This window comes from Vanessa cardui, chromosome 13, assembly GCF_905220365.1.
Source record: "Vanessa cardui chromosome 13, ilVanCard2.1, whole genome shotgun sequence".
NCBI lineage: Eukaryota > Metazoa > Arthropoda > Insecta > Lepidoptera > Nymphalidae > Vanessa > Vanessa cardui.
This window is the reverse complement of record NC_061135.1, coordinates 11,035,844-11,057,428: the sequence shown is the minus strand read 5'-3', so window position 1 is coordinate 11,057,428 and position 21,585 is coordinate 11,035,844. Positions and strand designations below refer to the sequence as shown.

General features: G+C 31.3%; 1 protein-coding gene across 2 annotated transcripts in view; it reads left to right on the top strand.

Annotated features, from left to right (window-relative positions):
- Positions 1 to 21,585, top strand: part of LOC124534592 (mucin-4) — a 56,451-nt gene that overhangs the window by 21,708 nt on the left and 13,158 nt on the right. For both annotated transcript variants that reach the window (XM_047110512.1, XM_047110513.1), the window contains exons 2-3: positions 18,940 to 19,035; positions 19,522 to 21,513. In XM_047110512.1, the coding sequence (XP_046966468.1) occupies positions 19,008 to 19,035; positions 19,522 to 21,513 (2,020 nt within the window). In that variant the 5' untranslated portion in view covers positions 18,940 to 19,007. The remainder of the gene's footprint in view (positions 1 to 18,939; positions 19,036 to 19,521; positions 21,514 to 21,585) is intronic.

Sequence of the window (21,585 nt, the reverse complement as noted above, 5' to 3'; positions counted from 1 at the left end):
TGTACATATTTATACATCGAAGCACCGCTAAATCTATTCGGTGTATGTGCGTGCACAGTTCTTGTGATAAGAAATTTGGAAATTAAAATAATTTATAGTGAAGCTTTTAAAGCTTTTGCACTTTTGTATTCTAAACGTAAAATATGCATGATGAAATAAAGTAAAATATGTTAAAATGTAATTAGTAAAAATAACTTTGAATACTATTTCCATAGGAAGTAATTTTGTTATCGACAAAATATTTGCTTTCATATCATAGAACAATCGAAGCTTACAATCACTGCTTTGACCGAGTCGTAACAAGGAAGGGATTGCAAGCGCTATGTTGCCTCGAACCGGATTCAAAGGCTATACCTTTCTTACACAATGACACATTATTTATGTCAGCCTGGTACTTGCCTGATACATTATAAGAGTTATATTCTAGCATCGGCAAGTAAATTTTAGTAAAAAAATATATTAGTAATTTTTTAAGAACTTGGCCAGTGATTTGAAAGAGTGGGGCATGTGCCTTGTACCTTGCTTAATACGTATAAAAAAGACATGGAACCCAAACGTTGACTTTCAAGGAGGATAAATTATATATTTAATTCTGTTTTACAGATGTATTTTGATCTCCATTCGGAATCGGTGGTATTTTAACTTCATATATTTTGTAAATTGACAAACTACGCGCTCTGAAAGTAATGGCCGTTTCCACGTATTACTCATGGCAGAAGGATGACTTTTCCACCCTCACTACCGGATCCATTTTCTTACTAAAATGTATACGTGGTAGGATCGCGTTCACTTTCACCAGAACAGCGACATGGACTCCTATGTAGGTCTTCCCCCAACAAGGGCTAGCCGCGAGGCGTGTCGTTGCCGGATTAGACACTGTAAGGTGTTCCTGTATAGGTCTCACCACTGTTGCCCTCAGTGGCCTCCGTGTTTGGTTTGTCCTGTAAGAGCGTACACGCTTATGGGTGCACATAACATAACACGATCACACTTTGCAATTGTATAGGCGTCTTTATGTCCGTCTGCATGTGTATACTTAATTTAGAAAATAACTCGAAATGATTAGAACGATGCACATCTATAAATATGATAAGATTTTTATGATAAAATTGAAATAACAAAATATCTTCCGCCGACGATAAAACAGATATGAAAGCAATTACTAGAAAAAAACCATAACACGGTATTGCGCCTGACACGAACATCTATGTAGAATTAAGTGTAATTAAAGGTCAACAAACCACCCCTTACGAGCTTTTGACCTAGGGTTGGCAAATAAGTAAACATAAAAGTAAAAGTAACGTGAATACTAACTATACTATCTTAATAATGTAAAAGTGCCCCTCACTCTTACAATTTGAGCTAGTTTCAAAGTAACTTTGTTCGCCAGAGTCGTTACAATATCTTAAAGGTTTCTATTGTTATTATGTAATCTAGTAAAGAAGAAATATTGGAATAGTTGTATAAAGTAAAGTAAAGTAAGTAACAGCCTGTAAATTTCCCACTGCTGAGATAAGGCCTCCTCTTCCATTAAGGAGAGAGATTGGAACACATTCCACCACGCTGTTCCAATGCGGGTTGGTGGAATGCACATGTGACAGAATTTCGATGAAATTAGACACATGCAGGTTTCCTCACGATGTTTTCCTTCACCGCCGAGCACGAGATGAATTATAAACACAATTAAGCACATATATATAGTGGTGCTTGCCTGGGTTTGAACCCGCAATCATCGGTTAAGATGCACGCGTTCTAACCACTGGGCCATCTAACTGGGACTAATACGAATTTACGATTCAAAGCGTATTTGGATAATGTATCAACCCTAACAGTAGGTCAGTGACCAATACCTGCCATTGTCTGTCATACCATCATTAGTGGTTATTAATAAATGTGCGCTCTATGATATATGGTTTTACATGCACTAATTTGATACCCTTTATAGATTTATCCATTTCCAAGTGACCTCTCTTTGTATGGTAATTGTAAATGTTGCTCAATCATTTTACATTGGGTAATGTTAATACTTTGTAGTTTTTATGTATTGCTTAGTTCACGCGATAATCGATAGGGATACGTTATGGTTGCGCTTACATAAAAAGAGAATATTTTTTTATTTCTATTATTATATGTTTTATACAAATAGGCTAAATAAATGTTTTTGATTAATGAATAATTTTGAAAGTTCTTTGAATAACATAGTGATCATTGTAATAACATAGTGATCATTCGTTACTGATCATTGATTATTCATTCATTTACTCGTAAAGTCGTTAATCAACCAAGGGATTGTCAGAAGTTGCATTTCGATTATTCAAGAGAATTTTTGACAATTCAATTTTCATGTTATACTCTGGATTGAGTCAATAGTGTATTTGAAATCATCAATAATAGGTAAGTTGCTTGATTATCACTATCGATATAAACAAACAAATAGTACGGGTAATTATATATAATAGTAAATACGTATTTAAAAAGCATTGTAGTGTTAAGGCATTTAATTGATTTCTATTAAAATTGAAGTTATTACTTTTATTTTTTATTAAATAAGTAGATAATTATAACGCGTGGGAAAATATTAGTAATAATTATTGATTGATTAATAAAGAATGTTTTGTTTTACTTCTGTAAATTTTAAATCAAGGACATAAAAAAAGATAAATTAGTGTTTAAACAGCCGCTAAATTGTTTAAAAATGTTAGTTAATATCCTTTAAAAAAATATTTAATATCTGTTTAAAAATAAACATCGTAATGTCAAAAGCTGGTATTATCTTCTTTATTGCTATTATTAATAATTTAACAGCTTTAGACTAAGCAAACAAACAGTTTTTCTGCTGAAATCAGTACATGTGTACAGTCATTATATATATTATCGTGTCGAGAGGAATGGAGAAAGCGTAAAGTGCGCTGGACCGCGACGTTTAGCGATCAACACGCGTGGAGATTTGGAGACAGGTAGTTTACATTGTTTCAGTGTTCTTGTACCAGGATCACATAAGTGCGAAAATCTCAAGTGGCCTTGATCATATTTAAAATAATATTTAAATAAAAAAGTACAGTCGGGGTAAATGGTTCGTCACCTTAAGATCTATTGTCGTGTATTCAGTATGAGCAGTTGTCAGTTTAGTGTTTTAGTTTCAAAAGGTACTAAGATTTTACGACTTAATAATGGCATAAACTTGAAACTGAAGAAGATTTTCTTACTCTGACTGTACCTAATTTTATAAGAGAATCGATGCAATAAGTGAATCGCATCAATATTAAAGTACCAGGATTACATGTTGCGGAGGAGATCGCATTTTTATGTTAAATTTAGGGCCCATTACAAGAGCCATCAATTGTCTGAACATATTTAAAAGCTAGTGGACTAGACCATTAAGAAATACGAGTACATACTGGATGTGACCAGATTTAACAGAATTCTTTAAATAACTTTATTGTTGTTTTTTTTTTCTTAAATGCAAATCAGAGCTTTAAGCGTTCCAATAACACCAATTTATGTATAATATTTAAAAATTAAAATCTTCTACTAAATGTCTGAATCATTGCATAATTTATTATATAATATTGGTCGCGATACCGTGATATAGTATTTCATAATTTATATTGTAATTTATTTATTTAGCATTTTAAAAAAATTATTAAAATATAATATGTAGACGGAATATAATTAACGTTACATTAAAGTTAATTAAAGAATAGTGTAGTATAAAAATATAGTAATTTGTCTCGCAAAGAATAGATATCTTATCTACTTATAGCTTATTCCAATAAAAACGGGAAAAAAGATAATCAAACCTTAGATTTTGCGATTTGTTAATAAGAACTGTACACAATAACGTGCACTACATACAATTCTTTATTAATATATATTTATTTATAATACATCACTATTACACTTAACTATACATTTCCACGTTAATTTTAGTGTGAAGTTAATACAGATTAACGTGGTCTCTTTTTCGCAAATGGCGATTTACGAAAATCATAGATTAATCAAGCTCTCGACCAATGATAGCGCGTCAATTTGTTATCAAATGTTGTTTACATGGCTTTTCTTCTATTATCGTTGGAATAGAGTATACAATTAATAGTGTTAGCATGTTCAAGGTAAGGTAGTTAAATTCATTGTCGTTTGTGCAAATATAAATCTATGCCTGTTCGAATCACGTCTTCAGGCAGAGAAGTTTCAGTATATGAGCACCACATCTTCACTTCAATTAAAAATATATATCACTTTAATGCAAAAAATAATAAGACAGATCTTGATAACCTACAAAGCTCAGTATAATTTATGTTCATTTGCGTCGTGTTCTTTGTAACCTTACTGGTATTGTATTTATAAAATGATTTTTCATTGCCAGAATGCTTGTCGTCAAGGGATTTTTATAATTTGATTATATTTGTAATAAGAAAGGGTCGCCTATTGAAAACAAACCTCAGTAACATTTTTCAAAATTAAGTCCCTTGTTGTTTTTATAATACTCACACTTTCACACACCTCAAAAGGAATAAAGTATAGACGCGTTTTTCTTAGAATAACTCATAAGTCAAGGGTACCGACATCGAAGGATTTGCAAAACACATACTAACCTCACCCTATATATATTCTCTACAGCGTTGACAAGATCTCTATAAATATAAAAAAAATATAAACATTATTGCAATACTACAATGTCCTGTGGGTACGTGAATCGAATAGAATTCTTGTAGTTTCATGTCAATCAGCTTGGATGTTTTTTCTGACGATCTAGAAGAAAACAAAACACTGTTAATAATTTATTTTTTTATAGTATTACAAAAGTTCTTTAATATTTCAGATGCGCAGTTTTCATTGCTAAAACGAATTCATATTTCTTAATAGGTTAAAGGGGCTCAACTTTTGACTTTTAATATTCTTAATTGATGTTTCAAATTGTATTATAATAAATATCGAAGGCCGTAGTGTAGTTGCATAAGTGTTGCTGAGTTCACGAAGGGTTTATGCAATTACGGAACAGTTTCACCTTTTTTTATCAATATTTGTCTTCGAAATTTTTATTTGTATCACCTTATGTAATGCTGTTAGAACGTGATATGCGAATAATTGTTTATTGAAATATATTTCGTTTTCATTTCATTATTTTGTTAAAATAATTAATATCCGTAACATAAGCAAAAGCAAACCAATTATTAATGCCGTTTGCAGTCAAATTTGGTGTAAACGATTTAAAACTTCCTCTTATTGTCTCCATTGTTGACAGGAGTTATTGGTCATCTAGAGACTTATAATGGTGATTCAATGACAATATACCGTTGACATCCAATAATTACGCTATCGTAAAGAGTTTATCACGTTTAATTAAGTCTTCAGTTTCAATTAGTGTTTGTGGAGGGTAAGCTTGATCTAACTAATTTTGAGTTATTTGATGCATGAGTATATATATTTTACTAGTAGGTACTATTTTTTATTCGATACTATACAGTGTTACGTTAGTGATGTCATTAAATTTATGCACGGTGGTGCATTATGAACCATAACCCCAGCACCATATCGGAATTAGTTCAAGACAGAATTTATATCTACGAAGATTTGGTAGACTTTTTTGTAATGAATGAAGTAAAGACAAAGAGGTTGATTTAAAAAAAAAAAACTAATATTAATAATAATATATTTTATTCAACTAATAAATAAATAAACATTCTTTGAGACGTGTTAATTTATTGTAAAGTTAAATGCCTTTTAAAAAGTGAATGAATTCAGAATGTCGTCAGTATAGAGTCTCTATTTGCCAATTCTCTGTAAAAAAGTGTCAGTGAATTAGACCGGCTCCAAATCAGCTCGCTGCTCTTGTCGCGGTCTTTGCGTCCCTCTTTTATATAAAACACCTTCAATATTACGCATGCGCTGATAGCGTGACGTTAATCAAAAGTTACCGTTTCAAGGTGTTCAAATATTGTTTAGGAATTATGAAGTCCGTATCAATCGCACATACTTTGCTCAATAATCTTAAAAACAATTTCCCTTTGTATTTTTTTAATTATTATTTAAATGTACAATTGGTTTCAAATCACTCTCTATGATCAATATAGGACATGTGTAAATGCATTATTTTACAAGAACTTTTGTATCGATAGCATCCATGATGCAAGACGTCATATTTCTGGTTCCAACATCGTTCAATTTGTACCGGAACACAACACAATCTTGTCGTTTAGCGGTAGCAAATAGTGCGTGGGTTGTATACTGACGAGGCCAAACGTAACCAGTAAAATTCAAGATCACTGTAAGGCTTTTTATTTGTAATGACAAACTTTATCTACTGGCGTCAACATATATTTGTGTTCCGTTCCACGAAATTATTTGCGCTTTAGTTGTGACGAAATTGCTTACAATGTTAAATACAGAAAATCAAAGTATTTAAAGTTAAATAACAACAAGATACCAAAGCTAACTATGATTAAGGCGACGGCAGTGAGATGGATCAAGTCTAGAGAAAGCAAAGGCTACTAATAAGGAAGTGTTGATTTGTTGAGCGCTTACACAACGTGATCGATGTGAGTACATTGCTGACATGTGTGTCAAGAGCGGACATTAAAATTTAGATTAATGTATACTTAAATAAATGCTAAGAATTTAAATGATATCGAGGCGCTTGCCCTTCGTAAAGGAATTCGCAAGAATGTGCACTAAGAATACTCAATACTTTATAAGCTCCAAACGCAAAAATGTTTTCGTGAAATTCGTTGTTTTTATCAAATGATTTCATAAACATTTTTAGGGAATACGAAGCCTAAATGAGATATATTTTTTTTATTTCTCAATATAAATCTATAACCAAATTATACAGTTATCAATAAGGTAATTGTACGGAGACGAATTTGATTCAGTCGATGTTTTGCAACGTGGCCTTCTTTCGATTGTTTTTCATGGCTGTGTGAATAATCGGTTAATGTGAACTTTTTAGATTCATTCTCAGCAGGAGGCTTGATTGTTGACTATGATTTTCAACTTTACTTAAAAAAGGTGCGAGAAAATTAGAGAAAATAATGCTTTAAATAATAAAGTTTTTACTTTTTTTACTTTGTCCATTTAATTGTCAGAAATCAACGGTAGAAATTTTGTACACGTAATATTTTTTAATTTGCCTGAATGCGTACATTTGTCAAATAAATAAATAAATTGTCATAATAGTCAATGAAATTGAGATGAGAACACATTGAAGCTATACTATTATTATTATTAATCTTATCAAAAAAGTTACTAAGATTCTACTTCTTTTTAAGTTATAGTGATTGTAATTTCGATAATATTGATGACATTTACGAAATTAATCTCTAAATGAAACGTCTCTCAAGTTGTGTTAGTGAATGTTGTTTGTTAGAAGACGGTCTCGTCTGGTTTTACCCGAGGTCCAAGGACATGAATGTTTTGTATCGTAAGTTTCTTTAACAAAACATTATATTATAATCGAATATATTATCGAATCGAAACAAATTTCTACAAAAGAATTGCTAAGAAGTATTTCTATTTAACTTTTTACTTTTGTTTAACATCCGTTATAATCTCTCTAATTAATTAATTAATTTAAGTTATGTGTAGTTAGCATTGAGTACGGTCACGCGTCGTTAACAAAGAAAAGTGAAAAGAATTAACGTATTTATTTCAAGCGTCATCTTAACAATGACACACTAAAATAATATATCAGAATAAATGACAGTCTGTCTAATGTATCTTTCGTAGCTTAAGCCGTTCCATTTTTCAGTTCGGAGCAATTGTGTTTTTGAAGAAAGTGTCAATATCTCGAGCACTTTCGATCTTGGAGATTTACGCCTTTTCTTGATTTGCTTCACTTTCCAATGTACGACAAAGCTTCCTTTATCGTACATTTTAGGGCTCATTTTACTGAAAAAATTTAATCATTTGTTGCATTTTAACTATTTACATAGTTTCAAAATAATTTTTGTATGCATGTATTTTGTACCGTCTGGAGCGACGAATATAACTACAAACATGTACGTTTCTGTTTCAATATTTAGCATAAATGCAACAGATTAGCAAAATTAAGGAAATATTTAATGCGTATTTATTAAATAACTATTATCTAATAGTTACACATTATAACATTGCAACACAAATGACATCTTATTAGATCATAAATTTATTTATAAGCAAAACTACGTATCATTTACATTTATTTTATTCTGTTACACTATGTAGACTACCTAATTTTAAGTGGTTAGCTTCTCTCATAGATTAGACTAAGAAGCTTAAATCATTTATTTCCTCGTCAATGCATCGCCAGACACAGGATTTATCTAATTAGCCGTCAAAACCGAAAAATGCCGTATCGCTATCGTATTTGGCGGTAGAATAATGTGTCGAATCGAGCCATCAATACGGACCAATACAAAAACCCCCCTCCGCACCACGTCACTGAATAAAACACTATTATTCAAGAACTCTTTTTTATTTTAATGGAATACAAATATATCATCGTAATTTAAACAAGTGTTTGAATATTTAATTTGCATTATTTGGAATTTCATATCAGATATATCTGACGTGATGCCTCATGACGTAGATAGCTCACTGCACATTCGATTATTTACCAGATGTGTAATCTGAGACACTTACGCCCACTGTTACATCAAGCGGAAAATAGTTGTCTATTGGGTATTTTAGGAATGTGTTGAATATTTAATGTAAAATTCCTATTAATTACTGTATTACATTGAGAAATAACAGATCAAGATGGCAGGGCTTGATTCCATTTCATTGAAGTAAAAATATCTCTGTTTATTAATTCATCTTGCATTCCCCGGTGAAGGATAAAACCGTGAGAAGACCAGCATATCGTGACGAATTAAATGATCACATTTCTGACAACAGCGAGGCCAAATAAGCTCCAAACCTTCTGTTAATGAAAAGATGATTTTGGACAGGATATGTATGGGATGTTACTTAATTGTTTTTTTTTTATATATAAGTTTAATTAACTTACAATCATAGTGATAATATTATTTAACAATTAAATTACTTTAGAAAATTTACATTACTTAGAAAAAATCTTTACAACTATGTAAAGATTTTTCTAAGTAATGGTGGAATAATATTATAATTGGATATATTAAATCACATTTCTAGTATATTTTAAAATTATAATTTTAATACTTTTTATATTATATAAACAATTTAAGGTCAGCAACCTTATGTAATTTTAATATTAAGAAGTTTTTCATTCACTTTCCCTGGACAAGTTAAACAAAAGTGAAAATAATATTGTAATTTGGGGTCAGCGGAGCGAGAAGCAATTAGATCTTCTTCGCCGTTAGCGTTACGTCGAATCATAACTGTTTCTGCTGGTACACCCTTAGGTACTATTATAAAAGACGTTTTACGTTACCAAATATTGATTTGAAGCTTCTATTCTTTATGTATTTTATTTTGTGCATTTTTTAAAATGCCTGAACCTGAGCTACAGATCGGGTTAATCGTTCTTCGATCAAATGTTACAACATAGCTTGCGATTTAGAATTATTAACAATTTTTTTTGCTAAGTATAAAATATGTCAGATTGTTTGAATTAGATACGCTTTATTTATACCGTTATAACCAATATTTGTCTTATATATTGATTTCGTACACAGATCATTATCTTCGCTCTACATCTATCGTACCATTTTTATCTGTGTCATTTTTTAGCTATCATGTTAGTCGAGTAATTTACTATAGTATACAAAAAAATAAAACAAAGGTTATCTAACAAGTAACTACCCTTTTTATGATATTATGTAATATAATCGTATATATAATGTTATGAGTATACCAATTCTTACGTCTTGTTTTGTTTTTATACAGACTTTAATATACAGCATTACATGACTGACAGTCAAGCTAAATAATGTAAAATGTTCGTGACAAATTTGTTTGTACTTGTTTAATATATTATAATGTTTCATAACCAACAACGTTGAATGAATTAAATAGTCTAGATTGTAAGTGATTAAACTATGGGCGTTTAGCGTAACATAAACATAGCTCTTTGTCTTAAATGACATTAATATTTTAAATGGAATAATAGAAAACGAATGACGTGTCCTTGATAGCCTTTGAAAGCAAACATTTCACGTCTCCGTCTATTTCATTATGACAAACGACTCGCGTGGTCACTACACGCTGACAAGCAATTCATTTTCGTAACTTACGCTTTCGACTTCTATTCATTCTAATGCGAAATACAATAGTGTAATCATTTTCATCACAATTATCTTCAAACTAATACAATTTTAATATTTAGTTTTTGTTCACGCAAAAAAATTGTTAAACTTTAAAGCCATCTAAACACAGCGTGGGCACTTTGTTCCATTAATGCAATGGATTTGAATTAATAACACAAAAAGTACATGGAAAGTGTTTTAAGTTTTCGTAAATTGTTGTCAAATTATATTTCAAAACATTGGGAATAATTAAATTTGTTAAATAAACAATTATTGTTTATGCAAAGATATTTAATGCAATAAAACAATAGTGTTAATTTGTGATATTTGATACCATCATATCAAATTACACAATTGGGACATATTATTTATAAACATTTTATTTCAGTCATGACTGACCAATTATGCATAATTCTTTATTTATGAGATCGCAACGACGACTTGGTATAAGAAAATTAGCAAAATTTATCCACGCATGCCTCTATTCAAGACTGTGACCTTTGGACTTTATTATAAATTGATCTTCAGTTTCTTAAACATTTGTTAATGTGAGATTAAATTTGGCTTCAATCTGAACGCTCATTGGTTTCCTATTGTGGCACCAATTGTCACTGACCAATTACCATCCAAATTGAGGCTAAATTAATTAGTTTGATCCACGTTTCTGAAACTGGCGGTGTGTGAGATTTAATCCATTGTACTACCTTGCTGTGTATAAGTAAAACATATAAGCAATGTGAAATATTGTCAACAATAGATAATAAAACGAGCTGTTTGGTTTTTAGTAAGTCTATGTATAATTTATATGTATTCTTAAAGCTCTTACTAAGAAATCCACAGGATGTCTCGGTCGCTTGGGAATACATTTATTTAATTGCGCATACACACGTACATACGAATATGTTTATCCGATTAAAAATGAAAACAAATAATGTACAATTTTAAAATGTATAATATTCGTCATATTATAGTTTATCAGGTGGATATATCTCTAAAAACAGGAGTTTTAAATATTATTAAATCGTAAAATGAAATGATACACGAAGGCATGGATAATAATCGTGTAGAGATACTATAATATAAAAATATATATCTCGATATTCTGATAGGAATATTAGTAGCTTTAGTAGCTTGGTTTAGACTCTAAGGCCTTGGTTTGTTGCATCAGTTGTTCTCAGAAAGGGCGTGCGTACTAGAGTTCGTGTCGAACGCGCGGCGTGCTTTGTGTACTGATTGAGTACAGCCGGAAGAATATATTTATAAACGTTATGTTGACATAACACAGTAAACTCACGACGGTAAATATTATATAAGAACATCTGAAATGTATATTTAGCGAAAACCGGTTTAATCCGGTTTCGCTTTCATTTCTTTATAACAATCATTTATCGTTACTAAGTCTTTTGATGTTATTGTTATACGCCCATTTCAGTATTTATATGCCCACAAAAGCGGCATAGTTGTCCATCTCCAATTAATAATGTTTATTGTTATCAAGGGCCACGAATCACCTGAATAGCGCTGGGTCCGTTGGCAGGGCTACTTACTAACATTCTCTAGGGTCCGGGTCTGGCGAAGATGAATAGCTCTATTTTTTCCCTTATTCTTTAAAATGATCAATTAGTTAAAATTTAATATTGCGAAAAAAATATACATAGTTAGTACTAGGTGTTCTATATTTGTTTCGATAACATTCGTATTTTAATAATGATAGATAATTTTTTTATATAATATTATTTAAGCGCAGTGTACATTATGTACAACAGTGCAAGTACACTACGGTGAATGGTTTTTAACATTCGGGAGGCGCTTATGTCGATGTCGATGTTATTTTGTTTAAGGTAGTGTTGTTTACAGGCAAGATGTTAAATAGTGTTGCATCTAATAGTTAACAGCAACGAAATTAAAAATGTTGAAATACTCATTTTAACTGTTGTGCATTTCTAATAGGGTAGTTTATGTATTGTTAACTAAGCAGTATCGATACTTTACAATAAAATTAGTAGCGAATAACATCACATAATAAATTAACTATTAGGTAATTTTCTTTTTACTTATTGTATCGATTTTTCATGGTCACAGCACTATTTATAGTAGTAGTGGGAGCGCAAGCGCATTCTGTCACGACCTGTGTCAAGAATCGCTACCATTAATAACCAGTCTTATGAAATTCCATCGAGAATGTCTTACATTGCCAGTTTCGTGTATAATGTAAGGTTTTGAAATGATAAAATACACCAATGTACACATAAGTGTTGTTTAAATATTGTTACAAGTGAAACGTGGTGCTGGCCTAATGTCAAGAGGGAAATAAAACTAGAAATGTTTGTGCTTTGTTTGACAAAATTACTTATTGCTCAAGTATATACATATAATGGGAGACAAAACGACTTCTTTGTATTGTAATGACTTTTGAGCTTAGACATGTTTTGAAATTTATAAATTGACCTAGAAAATGATTTACATTGCAGAACGTAATAAGTAATAACATATTTCTATATTTTGTTATTATATTTATTATAAACAATAGTACAAACAGTTAATATACAATGTTGACATAGAATAATTAAAGATACCTCTGCGCTTTACTCATCGTTATACTTTACATACGTAGGTAATTTTTTAAACTTTGTCAATTGGGAATAGATCGTAATATTATGGATATCAACTATGATTTCCAATACATTATGATTGTCAATTTATCAATTGTTTATACTTATACCATGTATTTGACGTATACGTTAGCACGTATCTTTAATTGTCTATTCCTATGTATGTTGACAGTTGAATGGAAAAAAAATCTACACAATAGAATAGATGACTTTATCTTACCTTATAGACTTTTGCTTCATACCCAACACTATAATCACAGTCCTCACATCAGCATCACACGTCCGTCGGTCACCTCCTTTATGTCATGGACGCTATCTTTAATAATTTCATTCTATTAGTGATTCCACATCCAGCACAGCATTTTCAGAGTATTCATTCTCAGAGTTGCATTACACCTTTTGTTAATCATGTTAGTTGTGAGTTGCAATATATATATATAAAATAAACAAAATAAGTTGTTTTTTTGATACAAAAATAATTTAATTTGACTAGTTTCATATACGCATATATAGAACTAATTTATACTAATATAATCTATAGTATTTATATAAGGATAATTTAATTTACATTGTGGACCAAAGTTGGTAGCTTTTGATGGTTAGTGTTAGTTAACTATTATTTACGTATCTCATTCTTGTGTGTGTTGCTGATGAGACAGAAACAGTAAATATGACGATTGAAATGTTCTTAGTATGTGTGTGTGCTGATAAATTAGCGCATCTTTAGAAGTAGGGCAATCAACGAGGCGTGGGTTTGATAAAACTACTCTTCAAAGGTCACGTATAAGCGTAAGTCCTTGTTTAATGGTTGTTCTTGTACTATCGACCTTTTTAATCTATTTCAATTCTGTACGTAAAAACGTGTCGATAAAAAGTACGAATTTTCTCCTTAAAATAAAGATATTTTAAGGAGAATAGCCAATATTTTGTTGTTTTGATCGGGGATTACCACGCATCAATCTGGTTTTCGTTTGGAATTCGGCACACTAATTAAAGTTGTTAAACAACTTTGTACATGCTATGTGTTTTATATGATATTCGAAATGTACTAAAAGTACTCATTGTTTATATTTTATAACTAAAAAAAACATAACAAAGAATCATATATTTTTTTTATTCGTGTAATGATCTTACTTGAATAAAACTTTTGTATTTTTATATATCACGGAGAACCGGAAATGTTTGGTTAATGGACATCATCTCCGACATATATATTCACGAAATAATACAACAAATCTATAGCTGGATATAGATTTGTTACAATATTCCTATCAATCTTTTTCTGACAGCTCTCATTTCTTGTTTTTCTAACATGATTCCCACTGGCCAGAGTCAAATTTCTAAGCCAAGTGATTTCAATCAAGTATTTAATTATCTCATGCTGTGACATATATTATTTATATGTAAATAACAATGAATATTTCCATGATTCATAGGAACTTATATGATTACAGTTTCTACGTCTGTTATTAGGATTTATTCAGAATTGGGGTCAGGCAATTTGAATCTAGTGTTCAAGTAATACCAACAGGTTTGAAAGCTTAATTTAGGCTTTAAGCTTCTCAAAGCTTTTAAGTGTAATGTTACGGTACTTAGTACTAGTTTATGTTAGTAGTTCAAAGAGATGTTTTACGTTGTATATTAGAGAAACGTATAAAAATAATTTTCTAGTGGTATTTTAATGTCTAATACAATATTAACTTAAATGTATTTCTTATAACGTTATTCGTTTTTTACTGGATGTGCTTACCAGGCCATAAAATCTTCACATTTGAAGGAGCTCAACATCAAAATAATGTTCATTTACATATAAAAAACGAATTAAAAATATCTTATTTAATTAATAACGAATATGGTTTGTGGAAAAAATGTGTGTAATTATAATAAAATATAGGTAGTTATATATTTATTCTTCTCGTCCAGAAGAGCAAATGCTTTTTTAAAATATGTAATATACTAATGACTATCTGAGTTTGTAATTATCAATAATAATAAACAATCATATTCATTACTTTAAAGTAATTACAAAAAACAACTAAAACGGCTTGTTGTCTATGTCTCAGAATAGTATATCTGAAGTATCTAAATTCGCGCCAAAAAGTGAAGCCTCTGTGGCAGGCGATCGCTTTTTTCTATTAGGCAATAAGGAATATACTCTTATGTATATTTGGATTGATTTATTGTATTTATTGTATTTATTGTATGTAAATGAAAGTTATGTTCTCATTGCAGTGATTATTGTCTATGTATTTTTATTAATAGCAAGTGAATAGTTACTTGGTGGTAGGGCTTTGTGCTAGCCCGTCTGGGTAGGTACCACCCACTCATCAGTTATTCTACCGCCAAATAACAGTACTCAGTATTGTTGTGTTCCGGTTTGAAGGGTGAGTGAGACAGTGTAACTACAGGTACAAGGGGCATGACATTTTAGTTCTCAAGGTTGGTGGCACATTGACGATGTAACAACAACAACAGCCTGTATATTCCCACTGCTGGGCTAAAGGCCTCCTCTCCCTTTGAGGAGAAGGTTTGGAACATATTCCATCACGCTGTTCCAATGCGGGTTGGTGGAATACACATGTGGCAGAATTTCTATGAAATTTGCCACATGCAGGTTTCCTCACGATGTTTTTCTTCACCGCTGAGCACGAGATGAATTATAAAGACAGATTAAGCACATGAATCAGCGGTACTTGCCTGGGCTTGAACCCGCAATCATCGGTTAAGATGCACGCGTTCTAACCACTGGGCCATCTCGACTCGACGATGTAAGGAATTGTTAATATTTCTTACAGCTTTATTGTCTATAGGTGGTGGTGTCCACTTACCATCAGGTGGCCCATATGCTCGTCCGCCAACCTATACCATAAAAAAAATAATAAAGACTAACTTTAGGGTGGTATTTAATTTTTTGTAAAACTTAAAGTTGTTTCGATAAATAAATACAAAAATTCGAATGTTGTCAGTCTGTGTATTTGTATCAAAGTTAATGTTATGTTATGAAAAAGTATTAACATTTAATATATTTTGAAGTTATGGTACATATTTTTAAGAGGGATTGTTAAACAATTCACGGCAAGATAACATACAAAAAAAGTGTTATAAGGTTTATAATTTTAAGTCTATTTAAATTTAGCACAATATTTAATTTAATGTAATTTTTACAAATTTGAAACAAAATTCGACTAAGTAAATTAACTAATATTCGGAGGAACACATTACTTAAAATTCTTTCTGTAATATAGGTATTTAGTGTGGCTGGAAAATAATAATTGCACAAAAATATGTATCCCTTAGAATACATTTTTGATTATAAGTTTAGTGACCTACATCGTCCTACTGACCTCAAGTTCGGAAGTTATTACAGAACTAACTCTTCAGGAGGTAATGTCGTTTGTTATTACCATCGTGTCATTACGGTCGGTAATTTACACACCACTGATTACAGTAACGATAATTCGTGTTGAACTTAGGAACGAAATAAATAGATTAAGGTTGTATGAGTCGGTTAAAAGTCTAATACAGTAAGGTCTTATGTACATGACGCCGCAACCGCAGACTTTTTATACATATGTATGGTCGCATAGCTTAACTCACTATCCGGTATAGAAAAAATGTAACATACACTTATATTTATACTAGTAGTCGCCCGCGAATTTACACGTTTTAGTGTGTAGCTGAGATGGCCCAGTGGTTAGAACGCGTGCATCTTAACCGATGATTGCGGGTTCAAACCCAGGCAAGCACCACTATATATATGTGCTTAATTTGTTTTTAAAATTCATCTCGTGCTCGGCGGTGAATGAAAACATCGTGAGGAAACCTGCATGTGTCTAATTTCATCGAAATTCTACCACATGTGCATTCCACCAACCCGCATGGGAACAGCGTGGTGGAATATGTTCCAAACCCTCTCCTTAATGGAAGGGGAGGCCTTATCTCAGCAGTGGGAAATGCACAGGCTGTTACTTTACGTTACTTAATTTACTTTTAGTGTGTAGTAGTGTAGCTTATGTTCTTTATTCGAGTTCAAGTTTGCTTTATACCAAACATCAAATTCGGTTCGGTTTGGTCGTGAAAGAGAGACAGACATACAGAGTTACTTTCACATTGATTTTAATATATTTAATATACATATTGCATTGATCAATATAGTGTACAAAAGTGAAATTAATTAAAAAAGATAAAAATTTAAAATACTATAAAAGTTTACTAACAAAACAAAAATAATTTTAACTTCGAATTTATCTTAACATAAATAAATCACCGAATCATAAACATCGAAGTAAACTACTTACTCAGTTAAGCTTACAGTTCCAAAATAAAATAACGAACACTTTTAACAAATAACAAGTCGTGCCAATATCTATCTCACAGTTCGCGCCCAAAATGAAAAATAAATGGCGGTTTAACTCAGTTTCGCGCGCTTTTGTTTTTCTTTTTCTTTCATTCGTTCTAGCCGTTAATGTTGTTAACACCTATAAAGATGTATCACCTCGAATGTTACCCATATTAAATATTTTATTTTTTTAAGTATTTAGTGATAAGTCGATGGTGTAACTTTTTACAATAAATAAAAAAAATAGCCAGTTGTATTGATAATCTTCTATATGTACAAATATATATTTTTTGTGCAATTATAATTTATAATAAGCTCTTACCTTATTTTAATTTCACCGGCTTTAATTTTTTTTTTTTGGAAAAAAATGTACCAATTACATTAATTGTTAACAAAATAGTGGTAGAACTTAATTAAAAATTAATCGTTTTAAAATTTATTTCGGATATAATATATTTCATAGAATTTTTTCAAACGAAAATATTTCTAAAAGGTACGAGATGAATCTCGCAGAAAATACAACATATGTTGAAACCCGGACTTTGTATCTACTGTACCAGCACGACTAGCGTAATTGATAATTCAATAACAATTTAAATATCTTCTCACGTACGTATGAAACTGATTATTATCAAGTTCTCATAAAAACCATTATGATAGCGTAAGATGTAGTTCCGTAAAAAAAGGTTATGTGACTACGTTCGAGGTGCTTAAAAAACTACAGAAACAGTTATAATATAAAATCAATAACTAGATAAAAATAGATTTTTGATTGTACACGTAGAATCAGACTGTACGTTAAACGTGTCAGAACTCTATTAACAAATGAGTTGTTACTTTTTTTTGTATTGTTTGAATAAAAGCTACTAAGCTAATAGTATAAATTATAACAGAAGATATAGCGCGTTTCGGCGAAGGTTTAAGATCCTTTAGCTTTAGAATATATTATCATAAAATTAGATATTGGTCTTTGCAGTTCCACCCACTTTTAATTTAAACTATTGACGTGAGCATCAATGTTATACTAAACAAGTACATATATATTTAACACTTGAACAATATCAAGTTTATCCAGTATAGTTAACTTGGTTGTAGAACTTGGTTCGTTTCGGGAGGTACCACCCATTTATCAGATATTTTACTGCCAAACAGTAAGAACTAGTATGGTATTGTTCCAACTTGATGGTTGAATGAGCCCGTGTAACTACAGGCACTAGGAACAAAACGTCTTCATTCCAAGGGTGGCGGTGATGTAAATAGTATTTTAAATTTCTTACAATGAAAGTATACATGGACAATGGTGATCACTTACTAAATGTGGTCGGTAGCTCGTCCGTGTACCTATATCATAAAAAAGTAATGAAATAATAGTAATCTACGTCGAAAAATATTGTACGTGCTGCTACATACAGTCGATTTCAGATATATAGCCAGTTGTAATGGCAGAAAGAGTAAATAAATTTTAGAAGAAATGTGACTGATTAGTAAATATGTTTACTTAAAAAATATTAAAACAACATTTTACCTACTTATAGACACATCAATACTTTACACAAGATAATACATCTCAATTCTGAAGACAATAAAACTGCAATTTTTTCACGAATCCATAGATGGTAGATATCGGCCAAGAATAAATTGTAATTTCTGAGTCCAAGACTTCCTGCTATTACCTATCAATGTTACGCATTGCCCCTAATTTAATAAAATTTAATAACTAATTTGTTCTTATTTACAATATAAGACACATCTTCTTAATTTTTATATGTTTTTATTTTTGTTTCAGAGTTATCTATAAACACGAAATGGGTCGGACTTGCTAAAACCACAACTACATAGCAAAATGATATAAATATGGAATCACCAGTCAGAATATGTTTAGGTTTGTACAAAAATTTTATAAATTAATGTAATTAACACAAACTGATGTTTTAGTTCACATCTTACCATTTTCTGAAACTCTGATCAATATCGAATTAATTTTTTTTTAAACTTAATGCATCACAGTTGGTGACTAAGATCATCGTTTCAGAAACTGGAAGTTTTTTAAGAATAAAGATTTATTCGCTTACTAAGGTGCGTTCCTCCACGCTAAATGCCTTGTGTGAGCGAACAGATCTCTATTCGATTGATATCATCATTCATATTTTTAATATATTAAAACATATATACTTTCTCATCCAATGTAGAAAATGGCTTGACAATTTGCTTACTTATCATCTTATGTAGTAGAGAAATATTGGCAGTCATAAATGCAATATTCATTATAATTTTTATATTATTAATCTTATACAGACATATGTACATACAAGCAAACCCATTGATACAGTTATAACATAAAACTCATTTCAATTATTATCCATTTCAGGTGCAGCATTAGTAGTAAACCTACTAATAATAACCAGCGCATTAGTTACAGCTAATACGTTGCCGAATGAATCTAATTCTAGTACAGTAGTAAGAAATGAGAGAAACCTCAAGTATGGTAGAGTTAACAGCACCGCGTGGATTGCAAGAAATAAGTCTAAATTACCTGACGTAGCTTTAAACGAATTGCACCCTAAAGATTCAACAAGTGAAGAACATACAGAGAAAAATGCTAAATACAAAGATAGAGGAAGGGTTAAATTTAATTTACAGTCTAAATCTACGACACCGAGCACTTTGAAAAGAGCTGAAACATTCAAGCAAGCAACTGATTTTATTATAGTAACGCCAACCGCAGAAGTAAAGAAACCTGCACAGATTATAAGCAGCATGCAGACTTATAAAAAAACGAAGATGCCGGCAGTTACAGTTCTTAGCACCACCGAGCCTGTAGCTCTTAAATCAGAAACACAAAGTGAGGAAGAATTTTCTGAAGAAGAAGAAGAAGACGACGATGATAAAGAATCTTATGAAAAGTATACGTCACCTAAATTTGATGATAGTAGTTTTTTCACTTTTCCTAGTTTTGATGATGATGATTTTAGTACTAAAAAACAAAAGTATGTATCAGAAAAAAATCCAAAGAACGATTACAGTACTCCATCATTCGAAACATTCTCATTTTTTCCAAAAAATGTTTATAGTACGAAAGAGGAATCATATAAATCGTCTGATTCATTTTTCAATTTTGATTCCGACCTTACTACTCCTAAAAACGATTTCTTTGACAAAAAATATCAAGAAGTATCATCGAGTATTTTAAATCATTTAGATACAATCAAATCTAAATCTCCGCCGCCAAATGCTACGAATGTTCACAAAATTACTAAAGAAAATGTAGATTTTGAGAAATTAAGTAACAATACCCCTTCTAATAAATCAACTGTGTTTATAAAGAATACCAAAGAAATTCGATTCCTAGATAATGATAAAGCTGGTTCTAATAACAAAGGTTTATCCGACGTACATGGTACAAGTATATATTATGAAATGACTGTTCTATCTACTGAAACATATAATATGAAGGACACGAATGATGACGACTGTGATAATGACACTCAAAATTCGTCTACAGTTAGTACACCTATTAAAGAAGAGTTAAAATCGATTAATGCTAAAAATCCGAACTCGGTTGAAACTTCAACTAGACGGAGTTTTCCGGATTCAGAGCCAAGTGCTGTATCTTTATCTGAGATGAATCTAATGCCAAGTGCTACAGCTCAATCGATTCTCAGTTCTTTAGGACCAATTCCAATTTCAACACAAAATATTATATCATCAACTGAAGCAGCTAGAATATTTTCCAGTAGTTATAATAGAAACAGAAACTTTCCGAAGCGACTTAATTTATCTGGTACCAAAGATTCTCCAAATAGTGTGTTTCCAACTTTCCAAACAGAACAGGCACCTGTGAATTCAGCCTATAAGCCACAAACAAGAAGGTTCCATTACACAACGCCAAAAACGAAACCAATATGGTTAGCTCCAAGAAAGAACTCTTCTAGAAATACTTATCCAAGAGTTCCAACGACAATATATTCTGAACATTTTGATATAAAAGATAAAATGTTAAGTACGCATCAACCAAAATTGTCAACACGAACAATTTTAACAACGCAGTCATCGGAAATTGATCCAGTTTTACAAAGTGAAGTAAGCGGTGTTAAAAAAATTGTTCACACTCAATCTATATCTGACAATAGTATACCATCCTTGTGGAAGAGAGGTTCAACTAAATTTGCAACATCGACTTCTGTATCTGCAGAAAATACTAGTGGTATAAGTGATATGGAAATACCTCCTACGCTAACTGCGTGGGCCTTGGCTAGTATGCGCAGCCCTCCGTCGTTGTCAAGTAGTGTGGTAAATGCTACTGGATCGACACAAAAAAGCGTCGATGAAAATGAGCTGCAAAAGGTCGGAGAATTATTAGGTGAGTTATTGTCTAACATATTTTTTTTGAATTAACTAAACTTATTTAATTATTCGACGGGTGGGATTATTT